This window comes from Scyliorhinus canicula, chromosome 1, assembly GCF_902713615.1.
Source record: "Scyliorhinus canicula chromosome 1, sScyCan1.1, whole genome shotgun sequence".
Classification (NCBI taxonomy): Eukaryota; Metazoa; Chordata; class Chondrichthyes; order Carcharhiniformes; family Scyliorhinidae; genus Scyliorhinus; species Scyliorhinus canicula.
This window is the reverse complement of record NC_052146.1, coordinates 131,397,161-131,420,077: the sequence shown is the minus strand read 5'-3', so window position 1 is coordinate 131,420,077 and position 22,917 is coordinate 131,397,161. Positions and strand designations below refer to the sequence as shown.

At 40.9% G+C, this 22,917-nt stretch overlaps 1 protein-coding gene across 1 annotated transcript in view; it reads right to left on the bottom strand.

Moving 5' to 3' along the window:
* The window catches only part of psmb2 (proteasome 20S subunit beta 2), a 40,651-nt gene that overhangs the window by 2,781 nt on the left and 14,953 nt on the right, over positions 1-22,917 (bottom strand). The window contains exons 3-4 of the mRNA XM_038800066.1: positions 22,027-22,097; positions 3,093-3,255 (exon numbers count right to left, since the gene is read on the bottom strand). Coding sequence (XP_038655994.1) covers positions 3,093-3,255; positions 22,027-22,097 — 234 coding nt within the window. The remainder of the gene's footprint in view (positions 1-3,092; positions 3,256-22,026; positions 22,098-22,917) is intronic.

Genomic DNA, 22,917 nt, shown 5'->3' with positions numbered 1-22,917 from the left:
TCGAACCTGGGACCCTGGAGCTGTGAAGCATTTATGCTAACCACCATGCTACCGTGCTGCCCTTAAATTATCATAGAATTTAGCAGAAGGAGGCCATTCAGCCCATCGAGTTTACACCGGCTCTTGGAAAGAGCACCCTACCCAGGCCCACACCTCCACCCTATCCCCATAACCCAGTAACCCCAACCAACACTAAGGGCAATTTATCATGGCCAATCCACCTAACCTGCACATCTTTGGACTGTGGGAGGAAACCGGAGCACCCGGAGGAAACCCACGCACACATGGGGAGAACGTGCAGACTCCACACAGACAGTGACCCAAGCCGGGATTCGAACCTGGGACCCTGGAGCTGTAAAGCAATTGTGCTAACCACTATGCTACCATGCTGCCCACTGACTGCAACCAATTCACTAAAACATTAACCAAATGATTAATTTCACCCAGATTTAGAAAACATTATAATTCTTAAATTATTTGTAACATAGAAAGTTCATTTCAATCATCTTTTCACAGTTGGCTTCATAAAATGTACATTGGCTGCTCCAGAGGAAAAAGTTTGCTTCTTATTGTGTCAAAGTGTCTTTGGTCTGGCTAGAAGTTAACAACCATGTCTGAGAGTATTTTGACCATTTATTTATTAAAACTGGGAATAAATCTTCAAACATGATTTGTCAGGGGCCGACAGTTATCGTCCAACACCAGGGGGCTTTTGAATGTGGTCATGTCACCCGCTTGTGGAGCAGGTGCCGGAGTTAATAATCTCTATGGATGTGCAGAAGGCCTTTGACCGTGTGGAGTAGAGCTACCTCTTTGAGGTCTTGGGGAGATTTGGACCTACTTTTATTTCCTGGGTGAAACTGCTATGTAAAGCCCCCACGGCTAGTGTCCGGACCAATGCTGAGAGCTCAGGGTATTTCTGATTGCACAGGTGCACAAGACAGGGATGCCCGCTGTCTCCACTATTGTTCATGCTAACAATTGAACCATTGGCCATGGCGTTTAGATTGACAGGGGAATGGAAAGGTATTGGGGGGGGGGGGGGGGGGGGGAGGAACATGAGTGTCCCTTTACACGGACAATTTGTTGTTGAATGTTTCTGATCCTCTCACAGGTATGGGAGAAAGTATGGAACTGTTGAAAAAATTTGGATCCTTCTCAGGGTTTAAATTCCCTGGGGAAGAGGACAGATCTGGCGAGGCTGAATTTTAAGCTGGCCAAGACGAAGTTTAGGTATTTGGGGATTCAGGTGGCATATGATTGGACACTGTTACATACGCTGAACTTGACCAGTCTGGTGAAAGGGGACCTGAGGTGGTGGAATAAACCTCCCACTAACCTTAGCTGGTAGAGTACATATGGTCAAAGTGAACATTTTACCGATGTTTCGATTCGTGCAAGGGTTGATAAGACTAATCTCTCCTTTTTGTTTGAATGGGAAAGACTCCTAGGATTAGAAGAGCTTTCGTACAGAGAGGGCGACAATCAGGTGGATTGACGCTGCTGAACCTGATGCACGATTAGTGGGCAGCGAACATTGGGAAAGGTAGAAGATGGTTTGAGGAGCCTGGTGTGGGTTAAGGTCAGATGGAGGAGGCCTCTTGCGTCGGGTCGTGTCTAAGGGCATTGGTTACAGTCCCTCTTCCGTTCTCCGTGGCTAAACTCTCGATGAGCCCACTGGTAGTAGCATCTCTAAGAATTTGGAACTAGTTCAGACAACATTTTGGACTGGGGGACATGTCTTTACCAATTAGTAATCAGTGATAATCTTAGGTTTGCACCATCAAGGCTGGACGCAATATACAGGATATGGAGGAGAAGAGGGGTTGAGAGGTTCAGGGATTTACTTGTGGACATAGGTTTGCGAGTCTAGAGGAGGTGGAGGAGAAATTTCAACTCTCGAGGGCGAGTGTATTCAGGTATTTGCAGGTGAGGAACTTTATTCGTAAAGAGTTGCCCTCGTTCCCCCTGTTGCCGAGACCGAACTGATATTTAGGTGAGAAGAGGTGAGGGGGAACAGGGAATTAGAGCTGGATCTAGAGCTAAAGGGAGGAATGTGGAATGAGATCTTGCATAGAGTGAACTTTATCTCCTCCTGTGCTAGGTTGAACAGGATGCAATTTAAAATGGTACATAAAGTGGTACATAGAGTGCACTTCACTAAGACTCGTATGAGTGGGGTTTTGTCTGGGGTGGAGGAAAGTGTGAGCGTTGTTTAGGGGGGCATGCAAATCACTCACACATGTTCTGGTCCTGCCCCAAGTTAGTGGGTTCTGGGTCTCATTTTTTGAGATCATGTCGGAGGTCATTGGGGTAAAACTAGAGCCATGTCCGCTGGTGGCGATCTTTGGGTGTTGGACTCCCCGGAGCTCCTTTTGGGGGGGGGGGGGGGGGGGGGGAAGAGAGAGAGAGAGAGAGAGAGAGAGAGAGAGAGAGAGGAAGAGTCTGACATCTTGGCCTTTGCCTCCTTGGCGGCTCAGAGGCAGGTCCTGCTTGGGTGGAGATTGGCAGTGCCAGCCAGGGCCTCGGCATGGTTGAGTGGCTTGGCAGAATTCCTGCATTTGGCAAAAGATTAAATATACTCTCAGAAGGTTGGAAGAAAGGGTTAGGAAGCGAGGGCATAAGGGAGACAGAATAGTGGGGCTGCGGGGATAGAGGATTTCGGGTGGTTTCTGTTACTTTGTTAAAGTAAAAATGGCCAACTGTTTGTATGTTATAGCTAAGCCTTTGCATGTAAGTATTTGATCATGTTTGGAATAAAATATATTGAAAAAAAACTGGGAATAAATCTTGAAACAAATCAATAAGCCAAAGAAGTAGATTGATTGTTTTGTTGCATCTAGGAGCTAACATTGACCGAAGTATATGTGAGTGACCAAGACATCAAAGAAATATCAGTGACTGAAAGTGGCAAAATGCAAGGCTGCTGGTACAGAGAGGACAATTGTGCATTATTGCAGTGCAAATCCAGGCTTTCACATGGTCTGAAAAATACTTTCAATCCTGTGACGCAAATTAGCTGGAAAATAGGGCAAGCACATGAGGATCTGCATCATGATGCCAAGGTTCTTTTCATCACAAATTACACCCACCTGGTTTATAGTATCGGTCCAAGATACTGAGTGTCAGAAAAGCTCCATATCCATGAGCAGCAAATGGAGCTTTTGCCAGAGCTGCGAGGTAGTCCATATAATACAGTGCAGGGCCCTCATGCTCATCGCAGCCAGCTAAAAGCATATTCACATGGTAGGGTGTCTAAAAAGTAAAATGAGTTAGACTCATGAGGAGGGTAATTACCACTCAAAACAAACTCTTCTGAACAGCAGTTTTTAATTTTATCAATAAATTCTGTATGCATTTGTTGCATCCTGACTACTGATTGGCACTTGAAAATGGTTTCTTATAAAAGGAAATACACTAAAATTGAGGATTACTATGATTTATTATCTGACAGATTAAATGTTGGCCACTTTTGTAGCAGCAAACAAGAAGTGAATTAACTTAAGCAGATCAATTAAAACTGTTATACAAGTACCCTGAGCTGGCTTAAAATAATCAATGACATTTCTTACATGTGGACATTTTGACATCTATATACTTACTGGTTTTCCAATCCTAATTTTTTAAAATGCTCAGTTCTTCAATATTCTGATACCTTATTGTTGTGGCATAAATAAATAAAACCGAAGCACTGATTTTCCTTTGATTCATGTCAATGTCTGGCAAAACATATATCTGGTTCCCTGTTAATTCATTGATGGGGGTTAATCCTTGGCACTGTATTGCGGCTGACTCAAGTACTTAAAAAATACAATTAATATGAAGATTAACAAACAACTAGCATTTAAAACAGTTTGAAACCCTTGGGTTTTGTTGACGGTCACTTCACAGTTTGAGCGAGAATTATGCTTCAATATCTGATCTCTCCAATTTTCTGGGAGGGAGAATATATATATATTCTATTAAATACATGGATCAGGAGCAGACTGATAACATGGCTCAGAGTTGTTTTAGACATGTGTATTGATAGATGACACAGCTACTTTTATATTTATTTATAAATTATAAACCAATGATTATAATTAATGATCTGCTAAGTTAAACAATCCCATGCATATAGAACGGAGTCTCATACACTTAATCATTTTGCATTTGTCTTCAGTACTTTCCCATCCCTGTCCAAACAGCTGATGGTGGACAACAGGACAGGGAATAACTTTGGTTTGCCAGTAATTAACGGTGAGGTTGTATTGCCAATAGTTCGAACAATGCATTTTATGCAGAAAAATAATTATACTGCATTTAGGAGCGGAGTGGAAAGGGGTGCTTAATTATTTTCTAAATTTTTTAGATAAATTTAAGAGTACCCAATTCTTTTTTTTCCAATTTAGCGGGGCCAATTCACCTACCCTGCACATCTTTTGTGTTGTGGGGGTGACATCCATGCAGACACGGGGAGAATGTGCAAACTCTATACGGACAGAGATGCGGAGCTGGGATTGAACCAGGGTCCTCGGTGCTGTGAGGCAGCAGTGCTAACCACTGTGCCACCATGCTGCCTTTAGGGGCTGCTTAATGTGCCACATTGAACAAACCCGTTCAAATGGACTCAAGTCATGGTCCTCAGGCTATACATAGTATTGGCTTATTTGGTCACATGGGGTAAAACAACTAATGCCAATCTTAGACAAAAGGAAAGGTCTCTAAGATGCACCCAAGGGTATATTAAATGTATCCCACTTAACAATTTTCAACAAAGACCAGATCACTTTTTAAAAACGATTCTGGACTAGTTGCTCAATTTTCTATAATTTTTAAATAAATCTGTGATGTTAATTAAAGTTAAGACAGAAAGTTCTATTTCTTGGATGCTGGGATCAGTTGATCAAGTGTCCTACTGATCTGGAATCAGTCCTTAATTTAGTGCATCCAAATAAATAAATGGATGCAGCTTGGGAGAAAACAAGTAAGACAGCATGTGAATGATGGTTAACTCAATCGGAGGTTCAAGACATCATCAATTGAAACTCAAGCAAAGATTGAAATAACTGCTGTCATATCCAAATCTTATTGGATTATCAATGCATCAATTTTTGGACAGTATTATTTCTAATGGATTTATTATTCACAGACAGCTTTAAATAAACAAAAAACTTCATAACTGAGCTGTTGAATGTATTCAGTTTTAAAAAACCACTTTTTCATAATCAATTCTTCAACAAATCCAAGGATTTGTTGGGCTTGGTTCAAGAAAAACAAATGCTAGTGATTAAAAGTTAGCAAGTAAACTGTGCGAAATTACACATACGTGGCACTCAAAGCTAACAGAGGTTAATAAAGAAATTTAAAAAACAAATAGGGAAAAGGAGGCAGTTTACTGACGAAATTTTCTGCGACATCTGGTGAAACAAGCTCACAGTTCAGGCAGAGAGCAGAGAGTGAGGAAGTATCCTACTGAGCAGCGGAGCGGGAGCGTTAATCTCATATTGGACCTCTTCCAAGCCCCAGCAGCCATAATTAAATCTTTAGAAACTTGCACCACAGCCGGCACAACTTGAGAAAGAATGAAATACTGAAGGGGGAACCCTAACTGACTGACTTCCTAACCAATCACAGCAAAACAATTCAACGTTGCAACAAACACCCAACCTGTGCCAACCTATTTACTTCCTAATTTATCTAACCCGGTAATCAAATCTTTGTTTGAAACAAAACAAACGCACATCAGATCCTTATCTTCTGCCTTTTTTGGGGGAGAGGTAGGGAGAAAAAATAAAATCATAAGCTCTGCTTCAGGGAAAAACAAGTGACCAATGACAGATATGTGAAGCTGCTGGTTCACCTTTGAACAGAAGGCAATGAAATGTTTGAGGTATTGGCTCTTCAACATTGATTAATTTTGGTAGAAGAATTAGAATAATTATCTAATGTGTGCAGTAACAAAATTGCCACTTCAATCCAAAGCCCGAGTTACAAATCTACATTATTCTTTTTGGTTGAGGCACGGATATATTTACTGTTTGGATACAGTATCTCTTGACCAACTAGCTGACAAGAATACCCTGATGCAGTATCTAACAAGCCTAGTCTTTAGCCATCAGGGCCAGGCAAACCTATTTCCATGGAGAAGTTTGAGCGGACCTCCTGTTTAAAACCCAGAGGCTTTGCTTCATAATGAGCAAATACCACATCTTTTGTCCCTCAATCTTTGGTGGGATAAGAGGATGAAAGACAAACTTGATGTACTCCAGTATTTTCCAGATAAATACAAGTAGTTATTAGATTGCTCAAAACCAGGGCAGCATGGTGGCGCAGTGGGTTAGCCCTGCTGCCTCACGGCGCCGAGGTCCCAGGTTCGATCCTGGCTCTGGGTCACTGTCCGTGTTGAGTTTGCACATTCTCCCCATGTTTGCGTGGGTTTCGCCCCCACAACCCAAAGATGTGCAGGTTCGGTGGATTGGCCACACTAAACTGCCCCTTAATTGGAAAATATTTGGGCACTCTAAATTTATTTTTTAAAAAGATTCTCAAAACCCATATTAATTCTCAAAATAACGTATCTCTTGTAGTGGACTGGAAACTCAATACAAAACTGCAGGGAATCGTTAAAGAGCCCCTAAACACAGGTCTTCCTGGCAGTAAGCTTTAACGAGCACTTGCAGTGTAATATTTGCCTTGCAGCCAACTGCACAAGACTCAAGCTTCTGGGAATCTGTGACACTAGCAAAGGATTTCAAAGCAAAGCACCTTCAATTTCAGCCGAGTTTACCAATTATATTGTGCTATTATTGTACAATAATCCTTTCCCAGAAAAGATCTCCTCATCACTATTTGAAATGAGCACACAATAGTTACAAAGGATTTTCTGCACCAGTGACACTGCAGATACAAATGACTTATGTTCCTTGTAACCTGCATGTGCAAACAATTGTTTTTTTATAATATAAATTTAGAGTACCCAATTATTTTTTCCCCAATTAAGAGGCAATTTAGCATGGCCAATCCACCTAATTTACACATCTTTGGGTTGTGGGGGTGAAATCCACGCAGACACGGGGAGAATGTGCAAACTCCACCTGGACAGTGACCCGGGGCCAGGATCGAACCCAGGTCCTCAGTGCCGTGAAGCAGCAGTGCTAACCACTGTGTTGCCCCGCGTGCAAACAACAGTGTAGCAACCCGAAAGGTACAACGTAGACAGCACAAAAGTTGCCCCATTTAAGATATTGCATGTTCATGTTGTGCAAAACTATTTGAAGACATTGTGACTTCAAGTAAACATGCAGTACACAACAAAACAGGAACGTTGGAAATGCTCTGTAGAAGCATGATCTTCCTTCAGTCAGAGCACAGGGTGACTAACTAGCCATTGATGTGTGAAGAAATCAACCGTTGTAAAATACAAACAAAGTTGATGCTATTTATTATTGCGTAAGCATCTTTTCCATTCTCCACAGAAGGAACTCACCCACATTTTGTTATAAAAAAAGCTAATTCTGCAGACTTAAAAATAAAACCCATTTTTTACCTGTTGGGATGGGGAAATGATAATAAATTGAAAATTCACAGAAATACACTTGCGTACACAAGTGCCTAGAACCGAGAGGATTCCGCCAAAGGCTGTTTATTATATTTTGTACAATATATTGTCCTTCAAAAAGAAAATCTTTTGCTCACAGCACAAAATTTATAATAGTTACGAAAAAAATTTCAAATTGTCATAAACTAAAAATCAATCTTGACAGTGCAGCAAGAGTACCTCTCTAGCAATGTAACTAACTGTACTCCTAAATAATTAAACACAAGGTAGTACTGACCTAGATCATTCTAAAACACCAGTTGTGTCATAGAACTTGTCCCCTATTGGTGATTTACTACATATGACAGTTTCAAAATGGCAGATTGGGAAGTTTAAACAAAAATCAAGAGTAAAGTTTGAAATGTGTCGCTGGTAGCTGTTAAACAAAGGAGGACTTTAAGAAATTGCATTTGTCTACTGATAAACAAGTCACATTTTACTAAAAAGTGTATGCAAGTTTTATCTTCTACAATGGAATAGCTGCATTCAATGAACAGAGTTGAAGAAGCAGGAGAAATGGTGCATCAAACTTTGCAGGTCCAGGAACTCGTATTCTTGCCAAACGCCACTGCAGCTCGCTCGTTGCACCAGTCATAATTTTGCAAACATAAAACAATCAGGGCCATATTGAGTACTGTATCACAAGGTTGGATTCTGAAGGAAGGACACTGTCCTTCCTAGCCTTTGCAACAAGGTAGCATTTCACCTAGACCGTAGCTGCACAAAAGCTCTGGCAGATAAATGAATATCATACAGCTTCAAATCACACAGCCGCAGGTGGTGTGAGTTTCTCCCGCGAAACATTCTTCCACGAGCTCTGAACCTGTGTGTCATGGATTAAAGGTGCCTTGTTATCCCGTTACTTTACACTTACCAGTTGCTGTGTATATCAAAATGGTTAATTTTAACAGTTTTTTCTGAAAGAAAAGAGCCAAGTTAATAAATCAAATTTTATTATATATTATTTCCCAGTAAAGATTACAAAGTAAAGATTAAACCATCAAAGGTTAATCTGTTTCTCACTTAAAGATTTGTTTCTTAGGGGTCGGTTTGCAGGATTGAAGGAGCTGGGAACGAAGTATGGGCTGGAGCAGGGGGAAATGTTTAGATACTTGCAGGTTCGAGATTTTGCCAGAAAGGAGATACAGAGCTTCCCAGTGGAGCCGGCCTCCACATTGCTGGAGGAGGTGCTGACGACAGGGGGACTGGAGAAGGGGGTAGTGTCAGCGGTTTACAGAGCTATTTTGGAAGAGGAGAAGGCACCACTGGAAGGGATCAAAGCAAAGTGGGAGGAAGAATTGGGAGAGGATATGGAGGAGGGGTTCTGGTGTGAGGTGCTCCGGAGAGTGAATGCCTCCACCTCGTGCGCGAGGTTGGGGCTTACACAGCTGAAGGTGGTATACAGAGCACACCTCACGTGGGCGAGCCGATTCTTTGAAGGATTAGAAGATGTGTGTGGACGTTGCGGGCAGGGCTAATCACGTTCATATGTTTTGGTCCTGTTCAAAGCTAGAGGATTACTGGAAGGAGGTTTTTAGGGTAATTTCTAAAGTGGTGCACGTGAAACTGGACCTGGGCCCCCGGTAGGCCATATTCGGGATGCCGGACCAGTCAGGGTTAGAAATGGGTGCGAAGGCAAATGTTGTAGCCTTCGCCTCGTTGATCGCCTGAAGGCAGATCCTGATAGGTTGGAGAGCAACCTCTCCACCCTGGCGGGGAGTACCTGTTGGAATTCTTGACTCTTGAGAAGGTTAAGTTTGAACTGAGGGGAAAGATGGAGGGGTTCTACAATTCATGGGCATTATTCATTGTGCACTTTCAGGAACTGGATAACATCGAACATTAGTTGGGGTGTGTGGGTGGGAGGGTTGGGGGACGGGGGGCTGTGTGTGTTAATGGCGACTATGGGTGATCCCTAATTCCTTTTTGTCATTTGTTTGTGTGAACATGCGGGCTAATGTTTGGGGTTTGGTGGGAGGATAGGATTGTTGTTATTGATATGAGGATTGACATATTATTGTTTATTGACAGATTATTGTTTATTGTTGGTGGGTGTAAATTTGGGAGAAAATGTGAAAAAGGAGAATAAAAATATTTTTTAAAAAGAGGTTCATCTGTTTCTGTACAGAAATAGAGTTCATAGTCAGACTTCGATCCAGATTCAAAATGAGATGAATACAACTGAAGCCTGCTAACGGGGGACAGAATGTTTGAAATTAAATAAATCTGTATCAGACAGTCATTGTTAAATAAAATCCATCAGTGCTCATTTTTGATTACGTAATAAAATTTGACCATTTTCACAACTTTGAAGTTTAATAATTCAGCTACACTTTAAGCTTTGAATCTATTACCTGCAGGAAGCTTTGTAAAATCAGTTGTTCAGACTATTAAAAACAAATTTTTCCTGGCATTCACTGTAAAACTCAATCGCTTGGAAGTTTATGCTATACTAGCGTATTCAAGTACTTCCTTGGAAGGGTCCAAGTAAAATATTTTACAACATTTTGGAGTCTTAAAAAAACATATCAGAGCTTCTTGTAGAAGCTGCAATGCTTTCTTCCATTTGTGCCGTATAAAATAGGCTATTCATACAATCCATCAAGTGTATGAACTGCAAATAGCTCTCATTTTTCCAGTGATGTATATTTGGCAGTAGAAATTGGAACACCTTTCCTACTTAGTCCTTCAGCGCGCATAACTATGGGCCCCCACCCCCAGCTCTGGTACTGCTATAATCAAGTAGCCAGAGAGCATAAGGAATTTAAAGCACCAGATTCAATATGAAAATATGTAGCCATAGTAAATTTGAACCCATCAGTTGCCAAAAGGAAAATAAAACCCATGATCACCGCAGTCCGAAGCCACCCATAAAAATAGTACAAATGCTACCAAGTGCCAAATACTGATTTCCTGCACAATTCAACTTACAGCCCCATGCATTCTTAATGCTTCGCCACAGTGGCTGATGGTAGCCTTCAAAATGGATATTTTCTGACCAACCTATTAGCTTAGTGATTCTCTGCTGAAAGAAGTTCTACGTGGGTCTCAGTCACACCATGCAACATAATCGCTGCCTTCCATCATGAAAATCTCCTGGCCTGAATAATCAACTTTGAAGACCCAAAAAGCAGCTCAGAGTATTAATGGTCCTTTGCAGTCATATTAATTTGGAAAAACATTAAAAATAGTTTAAAAACTGGACAGAGCCCGGACTCCACTGGATGAGACCAGCCAAAAATTGGAGGACGAACTGGGGACAGAGGTAGGATGGGGACTCTGGAATGAAGCACTGAGCAGGGTGAACTCCACCTCCTCCTGCGCCAGGTTAAGCCTAATGCAGCTCAAAGTGGTGCCCAGAGCGCACCTGATCAGAACCTGAATGAGCAGGTTCTTCCCGAAGGTGGAGGACAAACAGTGCCAGAGGGGTCCGGTCAACCACACCCACATGTTTTGGGCTTGCCCCAAGCTTGCTGGGTTCTGGGCAGTCTTCTCCGAGGCAATGTCCCAGGTTGTGGGGGTGAGGGTGAAACCATGCCCAATAGTGGCAATCTTCAGGGTATCGGAGCAGCCAGAGTTCCACATGGGGAAGGGGGCCAACGCCCTGGCTTTCGCTTCCCTAATCTCACGCCGGAGAATCCTGATTGGCTGGCGATCGGCAGCACCACCCACAGCTGCAGACTGGCTTGCTGACCTTTCGGAATTTCTCCACCTGGAGAAGATTAAGTACGCCATCCGAGGGTAAGAGGAAGGCTTCCTGGATACTTGGAGGCAGTTTGTCAGACTGTTCCAAAACCTGTTCAACGCCAGCAACAAGGAGTAACCTAATAAGAATTTTTTTTAAACACTAAGATAGATAAGGTACCAAAAGACTACGCAACCCCGGGTGGGGGGAGAGGCGGAAGGAAGGTGGGGAAACCGTGAGAGATGAGGGGGGGGGGCTTCTCCCCCCTTTTTTCTTTTCTCTCCACGCTGTCGGGGTGGGGGGGGGGGGGGAGAAAGAGAGCAACGGGCAAGGGGGAGGAACCATAGACCGATCCAGAGGGAAACAAAATGCACATAGGGTAAGTTCAACGAAGGACAAATTAAATCTCTCTGTATAATAAAATTAGCGCGGGCGAGAAAAATGTGATGTATACACATACATACACACAACTGCTTATAAATATGGGAAATGCCAATAAAAAGATTTATTAAAAAAAAGTTCAAAAAATATTTAAACATGCTGCAAATCACATGAAAATGGTGTTAATATATCGTAACAAAGTGTTGAATAACTGAAATTTTTTATCACAGTTATCGTCCATTTCTCCTTAAAGCTGAAAATCTTGTAAAAGGTTGAGTCAACTTGATGAATAATGGAAAACTGAAACTACTTTTCAGATGTCATGAAAATCAAGGTTATTTCATATATTGAACTTGTATGCAGAAGAAATCACATTAAAATTGATCTTGAAAGTTGATTTCAAATGTATGCTTAGATGCCACGGAGGGGGCATGAAATATAAAAAATAATTGGCATCAAATGTTAAGGGTACATACAGCCAGAGCAACTGCAGCATCAAGATATCTCAAGAAAGTGAACATGACATTTGTGCACATAAAGACTGGACAATTTGTGATGAAGTCAATGAGTAATGCCTTCTGCTATCTCTCACCATATAAGATTGACTCAAAGACGGCAATCGCATTGAAGGAGACGAACCTTTCTCGTGTAAAGTATCGTCACAGTCCCTGAAGACCACAGTCTGCTCTTCCCTTTGAGCTGATGGTGGTGATTTAACCTGACTGTCATCACACCTCAGACGAGTACAAGGTTAAGAAGGCCCCAGCCACAATTACAAAGCTGGGAATTCTACGCAGATTGCACATGCATAGTTGCTTTAAAGCTACATTCATCATTTCTAAGTAATTATGGTGTTGTCAATTCTGTTCCATGATATGGGGCCATTCACCAGTGTGAACTTGCACAGGAACAGAACCAGTTTGAAAGAAGTTCCATTTAAATAAAAAACATCTGGTTCACCCTCTCGCGAAGGAAATCTACGTCCTTATATTGTCTAATCCACGTGACTCCAGACCCACAGCAATGTGATTGACTTTTCAACATCCTCTGAAACTGTGGCACTGTGGTTAACACTGCTGCATCACAGCTCCAGAGACTAGGGTTAAATTCCAGCCTCATGGGACTGTGTGGAGTTTGCACTTTCTCCCCGTGTCTACGTGGGTTTCGTCCGGTTTTCTCCCACAGCTGAAAGATGTGCAGGTTAGGTCAATTGCCCGTACTAAATTGCCCCTTAGTGTCCAAAAGGTTAGGTGGGTTACTGGGTTGTGGGGATAGGGTGGAGACGTGAGCTTAAGTAGGATGCTCTTTCCAAGGGCCGGTGCAGACACGATGGGCCGAATGTCCACTTCTGCACTGTAGGGATTCTATGAAATAGCCCAGCAAACCACTCAGCCCAAGGACAGTTAGGGATGCACAATAAATACTGGCACAGCCAGCGATGCCCACATCCATGCAAGGATGAAAAAAGGGTACTAAAATGACATTCCATTCTAACAAATGAATGCCAAATCTAAGCTGTAGCATTAGAACAAGTTTTCTGCGTAGCCTTATATAACCAGTCCCTCAAATTTTAAATATTCCAGGAATTAAATGATACCAGAGGAAAAGTGTTGCAAATAAGAAAACTACCCATCGACTTGGAATCAACATTTTAATTAAAAAGATTCTATGCTCCAAAAAGATCATACAGAAAAACGACAGGTTTTATTGAGTATTAAATATCAGTCATAAAATAATTGGGATAAGTATGTTTTCCCTTTGCAATACATTTGATGATATTATAATTCTTTATATCTTAAATCAAAACATAAGACATTTTGTAGATTTATAAATAGGAGGCAAATGCTTCAATTATTGTCTCGTAAAAGTCAATGTTGCTCTATTATTTAATTTTAAAACTGTATGCAGCAGGCAGAGATTACAATTTGTCATTGCAAATTAGTGTTCCAGCTTCCAACAAGACATTATTCAAGTTTTACTTGCATCCCAAAGCAGAAGAAAGCTGAATACCACTCAGAAATTAAAGCAATGTGCTTGACTCTTAAATGCCCTCTGGCCTAGCAAACCATTCAGTTGTTTCAAACCGTTATGAAGTCTCAAAAGGAATAACAAAACTGAACAGACCACTTGGCATTGACCCAGGCAATGGAAACCACAATGATACACCCAACTCTGTGGACCCTGCAAGGTCCTCCTTACTAACATCCAGGGGTCTTGTGCCAAAATTGGGAGAGCTATCCCACAGACTAATCAAGCAACAGGCTGACATAGACATACCTTACAAACCATGTCCCAGCCACCACCATTCCTTGATATGCCCTGTCCCACCAGCAGAGGGGGCAGACCAGTGGTATAAATAAAGAGGGGTTGCCCTGGAAATGCTCGACGTTGACTCTGGACTCCATGAAGTCTCATGGCATCAGGTCAAAAATGGGCAAGGATTTATCACCTACCATTTTCCCTCAGCAGATGAATCAGTACTTCTCCATATTGAACACCCTTTGGCGGAACCCTGGAGGGTGGCAAGGACAAAGAATGTACTCTGGATGGGGGACTTCAATGTCTCCAAGTCATATCACCATTCAAGCTCAAAACCATCCAGGAAAAAGCAGCCTGCTTGATTGGCAATCCATCCACAAACATTCACTCCCTCCACCACCGACAGAGTGGCAGCCGGGTGTACCATCTATAAGATGTACTGTAGCAACTCAATAAGGCTCCTTTGATAGCATCTTCCAAACTCGGAACTTCTGCTACCTAAAAGGAAATGGGCTGAAGATGTATAGTATTATCACCTACAAGTTCCCTTGCAAGTCACACACCATCCAGACTTGGAACTATATTGTGTTCCTTCACAGTCACTGGATAAAAATTTTGAACTCCCTTCCGAACAGCATTGTCGGCGTTCCTACACTACATGGACTGCAGAGCTGAAGGCGGCTGCTAACCACCACCTTCTCAAGGGCAATTAGAGATGGGTATGCACATCGCATGAATGAATAATAAGAAAATTAAACATAGCAAATCGTGTAGTAGAAACATTCCTATCATGTTTAAGATTGGCGTTGAAATCAAACACTGCTAAAATTTAGTACTTATTTATATTTAGTCATCTAAGTTATTAACAATTGGAATTTTGGTCATCTAAATGCAAATCAGAAGTAACCGCTTCACCGGTTTAGATTTAGCTCAGAGGTGCTACTTAATTCGTACTTTTGAAGTGTCTCAAGTTTTTGGTTTTTTTGCTGAAGAAGTTTTCGGGAGGGAAACTAGGAAGCAATTAATTCCCCTGCTCACTTTGTTGCCCCAAATGTTCTTTCCTTCCAGATAAAAATATGGATCACTGAATTCTCCAGTGTTACCATCACAACTGCATTTCTACCCAATTGGAAGTGTGTTGGTAGGATTTGTCTATTTTCTAGCCTCCTAAAATTAGTTGGCCAATTAATATGGCATTATATAAACAGAGTTCCAAAAAAACTTGTGAGTAGACACAACTTATTTTAAGTAATGACAGATTAGAATTTTACATGGCCTCTACATGAAATGTAGCGCTCTTATCATTCAACAGCCATTTGCCAATTTGTCGATTTCTCAATAGCCCTTGTCTCATGTTTAAATATTCAATGGCAAATACACAATTATCTCTTTGGTCAAAAAAGCTATGATTTTCAGATATGGTCACAAGCATATCAATCACAGGCAAATGCTTATGGCCAGCTCTGGAACTATTGTTACCTCAAAGTCCTGTTCATATAAGGAGATGCACAGAACAAGTTTTCCCACCTGGAAGCCTGATGCACAGCTTAAAGTCAAGAACATTGGAGGAGTTCCAAGAACTTGACTTTACATATGGGAATTTAGAAAAAAGATTGTAAACTTGCTCACTACTAAATTTAATATTCCAGCTCCAATAGATGATGAATTTGAATTTTCAGTTACCCATCTTAATAGCAATGGATTTGATTTATGGGGAAGGCATAAATTAATTGCAAAAAACACAACATTCTTGACTATTCCGTTCTAAATAGATAACAAAAAAATTTCAAGTTATGTTTGATGGAGTGATTTTTATTCCCAACAATATTTCCAATATGACAACTTAAATAAAAACATTTCACACATCACCACAATTTACTGCTCAAGATTCAGTTTTGACAGTATTATTCAAATTCACCTAAATAAAGTTCTAGAAATCTCTTTCCAAATTCCCCAAAAGCATACCCCAGATATTCTGGCCAGTTTCTGGACTGAGCCTTTGTGTGTGTTTAACCCGGTTGCCACTGAGGCAAAATAACAAAATGAACAATGACATGTTTTTAACTAGTGTATTAGCTGGAAGATTGACATATGTATGAACTGAGTAACATAATGTGAACGAGCTGGGACTTGTTCAGTGTGATGTCATCATGTTACTGCTCACAACTCTGAGTGCACAGTTAACGAGTGCCACTCTGTCAACAGATTCATGAAGTCCAAATATTTCACTGTTTGAATAAGGAATGGAATATTTAAATCATAACTGCCGATCACCTCCTCAGAAAAATGTTATCACAAAAAGTAACTGAAATACAGATTTCACATAAAACCCACAAAATACTTAACTTGGATAATTGATATACTTCTTGGGAGAAGACTATAGTGTTCAGACATTAATAATATTTCAAAAACTGCAAAAATATTAAAGCTTATGGTGCCGTCTCCAATCATGCGTACTATTTCAAAAATACAAATTTAAGACTCCAGAGGTTAAGACCCTGTCAAACATATTAAGCATCATGAATTTTATCACTTGAGGGGGTGGGGTCTGGTTAATAACTCCAGCTGGTTGTGGTGTCTAGAATCCAGGGCAGGCAACGACCGTAGTTCTGGGAAATAAGTGTCGTTCCATCCTTTAGCTCACTTTAAACACATTCTTCCATTGAGAGCACAGTTCCAATCCACCCGGGAACATTAAACAGCTGGCTAACTAAAAACGTTAGGTGTCAAGGGAGGGCAAGGTTCAGTGCCAATACAACATCATCAATTATGGATAATTTAATTGGGATGTTTTGCCCACCCTTCTGTGCAAAGTGCAATGGGGGGCTGATGAGACTAGCTGATTAGGTGTCTGACACTGATCATGTGATTAACAACATATGGCACAGGTGAATGCTGCGAATGGTTGAGTCTGTGTTCCCTTGCCAGAGCACTGCAATTGTGACTTGTTACAACTGATTAAAATAAATTCAGTAATAAGGTAATTAACAAGTTTTGGTTAGTGGAGGTCGCAAGGTGCAGCTGAGGTCCCCCGTGTTTGATCCCCGCAGTCTGCCCATGCCTGGACATGCCCAACAGCCTGCCTATTCCAGATGGACTTCACAGCAGGGAGAGCACTGGCATGGGCAGATGTGCTTTTTTGGAAAGGAGGGGGAGGGGTCACATGTGGTAAAAATACTTACTCTTGCAGATGGTGACACTTCGAAACCAGTGCTAAAGTCTGCAGTAATAAAACTGGCAGTCACTACATCCAAAACACCAATTATAGAATAAGGGGTCTTCCATGTAAAACAGAGATGGGGAGGCGGGGGGATAAGCTTCAATTAGAGGGTTGTTAGTCTTTGGAATTTTATGCCTGACAGCACTGGAGTTTTGGTCATTGAATATATATTCAACGCTGAGTTAAGACAGATTTTTCATCCAATGGAAAATCAAGAATTATGGGAGCCAGAGTAATTGGACTTAGACCAGAAGATAATCAGCCATGATCTAATTGAATGGTGCCACAAGTTCGAGGGGCCAAATGGCCTTCTCCTGCTTCTATTTTTTACGTTGCCACAAAATTTCAGCATTTAATAAAATTAAAATTTTTGGAAGAGGAGCATAATAGATTTATTCCATATTTCCATTAGACCACAAAGAGTACTTTAGGATATTAAAATACTTACAATACTGTAATATTTTACAAGTAAATCTAGGCATTGCAATAGTTATTCCTTGAATATAGTCTTGGCACTAAAAGCACCAAAGAGCACATGAGGAGTCTGTTGTCGTTATTTACGTCAAGCTTCCCTTCTTCAAATTATAAACATCTGCCATGCACTATATGAGAGAACCTACCATGATAGGTTCTTTAGAAATCACCTAATGAGCATGAAAATACCATCATGACATTACAAATAGGCAGTGCAGCATGTGATCTCCTTCCATTTCTGACAAAGCCTTAGGATCAGAGTACAGCTGTGATAGTCCATTTTATCTAAGCATAATCTTTCTCTCCCCAAAAAGCTAAATGCCTGCAGGGTTGCAAGAGTAAGATTATGTAAGAATGGTGTACATTTTTTGAAGAATGAAGGTGACTCTAATCTGTCTTTCTTTGCATCATAGCATATCGTCAGACAATTTTAGGATTCCAGAAACCACAAAATGTCATAAACGTTTAAACAGTGATACACAAACAGCAGTTCAATGGCTACAGATATATAATCATTTACCAGTAAATTGGCTGATAAAAAAAACTAGAGTGAGGTAACACTGGGAAAAACAATTTGGAGTGGTATTCAGCAATAATTTATTTTTGGTTGTTGCAGGGGAATGGAATACAAAAATAAATTAAATTGAAGATTTTAATTTTAAGAGATTATCCCCCCACCCCACCCAAATGCTTCATTCAGGGATGCTCAATGATCTAATCTTGTATCATCACTGGATACGTCACTGTTACTTCTCAGTCAACTCCCAAGGCAGTACATGCTTGAGCAGGACATCTTGCACATTAATTTTCATGCATTTCCTCTAACAAATCATGCACCATTACCAAAAGTCAACTCTCTGGGTAAGTAATCTTATCTGCATTGGGTACTGTAACACTTTATCATCCTCGCTACCAGTCAGACTATGCTGCAGCACTGTAAATAAATACGGTTGCTCAAGCAATTCTGTGAATTCCCATAGGTTCACACTTTATGACAAAATGGAAATTACTTAAAGGGCCTAACTAGCCACAAGACCGGAAACAGAGAATGGAGTCCCACACTCGCATATTAATGAATCTAGATCAGCTGATCATGAAAGAATGCTCTATCTACTCCAAACAAAAGTAACATCCCAGAGCAAAATCCTAGAATACGTTACATAACATCCAAGTATTCTCTTATAACACTTGATTACCCATGTCTTGTCATACATTATTCCTTTGTTTTTGCAGAATCAAGAGCAGTAATATGACTTCACCAACTTCTAGACAGGCCATGGTGTCACTGCTTCATTTAGAACCAAAGAATTCCTACAGTGCAGGAGGCCATTTGGCCCATCAGGTCTGCACGAGCCTCTGAAAGAGCACTCTACCCAAGCTCTCTCCCCCACCCAACCTGCACATCTTTGGACACTAGAGGGCAATTTAGCCTGGCCAATCCACCTAACCTGCATATCTTTGTACTGTGGGAGGAAAGTGAAGCACCCGGAGGGAACCCAAGCAGACACGGGGAAAAAGTGGAAACTCCACAGTCACCCAAGGCTGGAATTTAACCCAGTTCCATAGAACTATGAGGCAGCAGTGCTAACTACTGTGCCATCGTGCTGCCCTTTGCTTGAAAGAGGGAGGTTTTGGCCAGCACGTGGAGGACAGGTCACATTTAAAATTATTTTTAAATGCTGAGATTTATAAGAAATGGATCTGAACATCCAATGACATTCAGTGCTTGTCTGAGCCTTAGTAGCTGCATACATATAGAGAAATGAAAACATCGATCATGCAGTGTTTCAGCGGTTAAGTGAATGCCTGCAATTTTTTATTTGACAAATTCATGAATGCATCAAATAGAAATCCACAGTAGTATTTATGAAGAATTAAGATATAATGCACTGAATGGCATGCACAATTTGTTTCATCATCGACAATTGATTAGGTGGAAAGAGGGCTGTCAATACAGTTAATGATGAAGTTGTGAGTTTAAAAAAATTCTGCTTCAAGTCCTGTTTACCCATCGCTCCTGTTCTTGCTGACCTACAATTGCTTCTTGTTATAATAACAATCTAATAATAATCTTGTCCCAAGTCGGCATACATCCCAATGCCTTTAATACATTCTCATGCTGGTATTTAAATCATGGCTTTATTCCTCCCCATCTCTGACTTCCTCCAGTCATAATATCTGTTACTCAACCCCCCTCCCCAACTTTTTGATTAAGCTTTTAGCTACTCCATCCATTGTGTCCACCTATGGTTTTGAGTCCATTTTTGTCTGATTAAAATATAAGAAAGTAGTTGTTGTTGATGATGATGATGACGTATCTTTAAAATACTACCTCTTTACCTGCAGTATGTAGCACATATTGTGAACGGATAAATTTGGCACGTGGAGGCTGCCTGGTATCGAACATGAAAACCACTTGATAACCTAGAATCTATTTTGATGTTTCTCATCTTGTTTTATGAAGTGAACTAAATGATCAAAGGTGCTACTTTTCATCGTGTTCAGCTGACATAAAAATCCTTTAGTGATAATGTGAAATCTGCTCTATTTTGTGATGTTTTTTTAATAAAATTTAAAGTGCCCAATTATGTTTTTCCAATTAAGGTTGCCAATCCACCTACCCTGCATGTCTTTGGGTTGTGGGGGTGAGACCAAAGTAGACACAGGGAGAATGTGCAAACTCCACACGGACAGTGACTTGAGACCGGGATCGAACACGGGTCCTCGGCGCCATGAGGCAGTGCTAACCACTGCAACGCCCTGCCGCCCATGTGATAAGTTTTTTGTTATGAGATTGACTCCATAATCTGTAGGTTTAAAAATTAAATTCCTCACAGGAAGGGAACATCACTCTCCTCTTTATGGCCTCTTTTGGAACTGTAAGGGTTTGGGAACAGATTCTCAAATATCAGATATTTTTTCCAATTCCTATGCTGTCAAATGTGTTTACTCTAGTTCATTGACCCATAAACGTTTGTCAATGGTGTTCTACAATTAGTTGCTAAATGATGCAGGAGGGTGGCCGCAGCTAAAATGTGTCGCTTCCTATTCCTGTTCCCACTCAAGTGCACTTGGGATTCGATTTAGGGTCTTCCTATGGCAGGTTCTCCTACATTGGGAACTCAGTGCTTGGGATGCAAATAATAGGCACATGTCTATGTTTCATTATGTTATGCTACAACACACCATGACCAAAAACAATGCTAAATCTTGGTGCATTAAAATAAACTTAGGAGCTTTACCTTAAACTAAGTTTGTTTTAAATTTAGGGTACCCAATTCTTTTTTTCCAATTAAGGGGCAATTTAACATGGCCAATCCACCTACCTCGCACATCTTTGGGTTGTGGGGGTGAAACCCACGCAAACGCGGGGAGAGTGTGCAAACTCAACACGGACAGTGACCCAGAGCTGGGATCGAACCTGGGACCTCGGCGCCGTAAGGCTGCAGGGCTAACCTACTGCACCACCGTGCTGCCCAATAATGTTGGATTTATAATATTTTCCAAGCAGCAATATCTATTGCATCAGATTCTACATGGGGGCGTAGGGAATCAGCAGGTATACTGCAAATTAGAATGAGTACAAAAAACAAGGGGAACATCTGTAAGATGGGCAAACGGGAAACAGGTGAAGATCAACTTGGAAAAATAAGAAATGCATTTTGAAAGTAAGAATAGAAAGAAAAGCATACAATTGTAAGATTTTAAACAAAGCAGAGGACAGGAATCTTGTAACCGTGATGCATGGTCCCATAAAAGGAGGCAGCAGCTCTAGCAGATCATGCTAGAGAATAAAATTGCACACCATGATTTTCTAAGAGATTGACTTAAAAGCAATGGAAAAATTTGGGTAAAGATGGTATTAGTAATTGGATGGGGGAAGAGGTTATAATTTGAAGACTTGAGAAATCAGGCTCTTCTATTAGTATTGGCACGATTCAGGGCAATTTGATGGATGTCTTCAAGGTTATGAACTGTTACAGTAAGTTAAGGAGTGATAGAGTGTACTCACTAGCTGACAAAACAGTAATGAGAGGACTCAAATTTAAGCTAGCACAATTCTAATGATGTTAGAATTTTCTGACATGTCGGTTAGAATTGGTATTCTCTGCTCTGAACTTTTAACAGTCCTTTTTTTAAAAATTGAATCTAATAGCTGCTTGTAAAAGGGCAATATTAAAGAGCATGGGGAACAAGCAGGAGATTATGATTGTAGACCAAGTTCCTCATGGGTAGAAAGACACCAGTACCGATGTGCTGGACCAAATTGTGTGTTTCTGTGCTGTAACATTCTGTTCTATGGATCACTGCAGCTTCAAAGTTGATGTTATTATGGATGCATCTCCATTAACAAGAGTCCACATTCATTCTTGTAGGAAGTCTAACACCCTGCAAGTTATCCGTTCCAGTCACATTCTGTTCACTTACCCGACTTCGGAGGTACTCTGCCAGGTTTTTGCGAGTGAAGTTGGCAGCTGCTGAAGGGGACAGTTCATAACCTGTAATGATGAAATAACGATGATAAAATGTGCAATGTGGAACAAACTACACATGAAACCGTTCTTATTGTAGTATACCCACACAAGGTTCCAGTGGCAATTTTCATGGTCAATCAAAAGAGACACCATTTTCACCATGAAAGCTAGGTTATATCATCTAATGAACATTGTTTAATAATAAAGGGAGAATGTTATCTGTACAGCTCAGATGGTAAAACACTCTTGTCTGTTCCAAAAAGTTGTTGGTTCAAGCATTTTGTTTGCACCTGAACATCACCTCAGTTGAAAGTCTCATGCAGCACGTTGTGGTTTGGATGAAATGGTCAACCTATATGTTCAGGTGGATGTAAAGGTTCCATGGCACTATTCGAAAGAGTAGTGTCCTGGCCAACATTCCTCCTTCTAACACCCTGGCAAAAAAAAATAATTATATGAGAGTAAGAGGGCAGTGTTAGGACTCAAACCTATAGTTAAAGAGGCAAAATAAGTATTTCAGTCTCAAACAGAATCTGAGCAGAATTCAAGCAATTGGGGTGGCCAAGGTAACAATTCATCCATACAGACTAGCTCACAAATCTGAGCAGGAAGTTTACAATCTGGATATATTATGCAGTTTCTTTATATAATGTGCTGAAAGATTTCTACTTAAGTCTCATGGAAAGCTACTGGGTGCACTTGATGCTTTATGAAAGCATTCTAAAATGATCACTGAGCAGGTGCAGAAATAAGTTTTATTTCGGTAGAAGTCGAATTCATGGAAAAGACAAAATTAAAACAATGCGGCTATTGTACATGTACATTTCAGTTTTAATGTCACCTA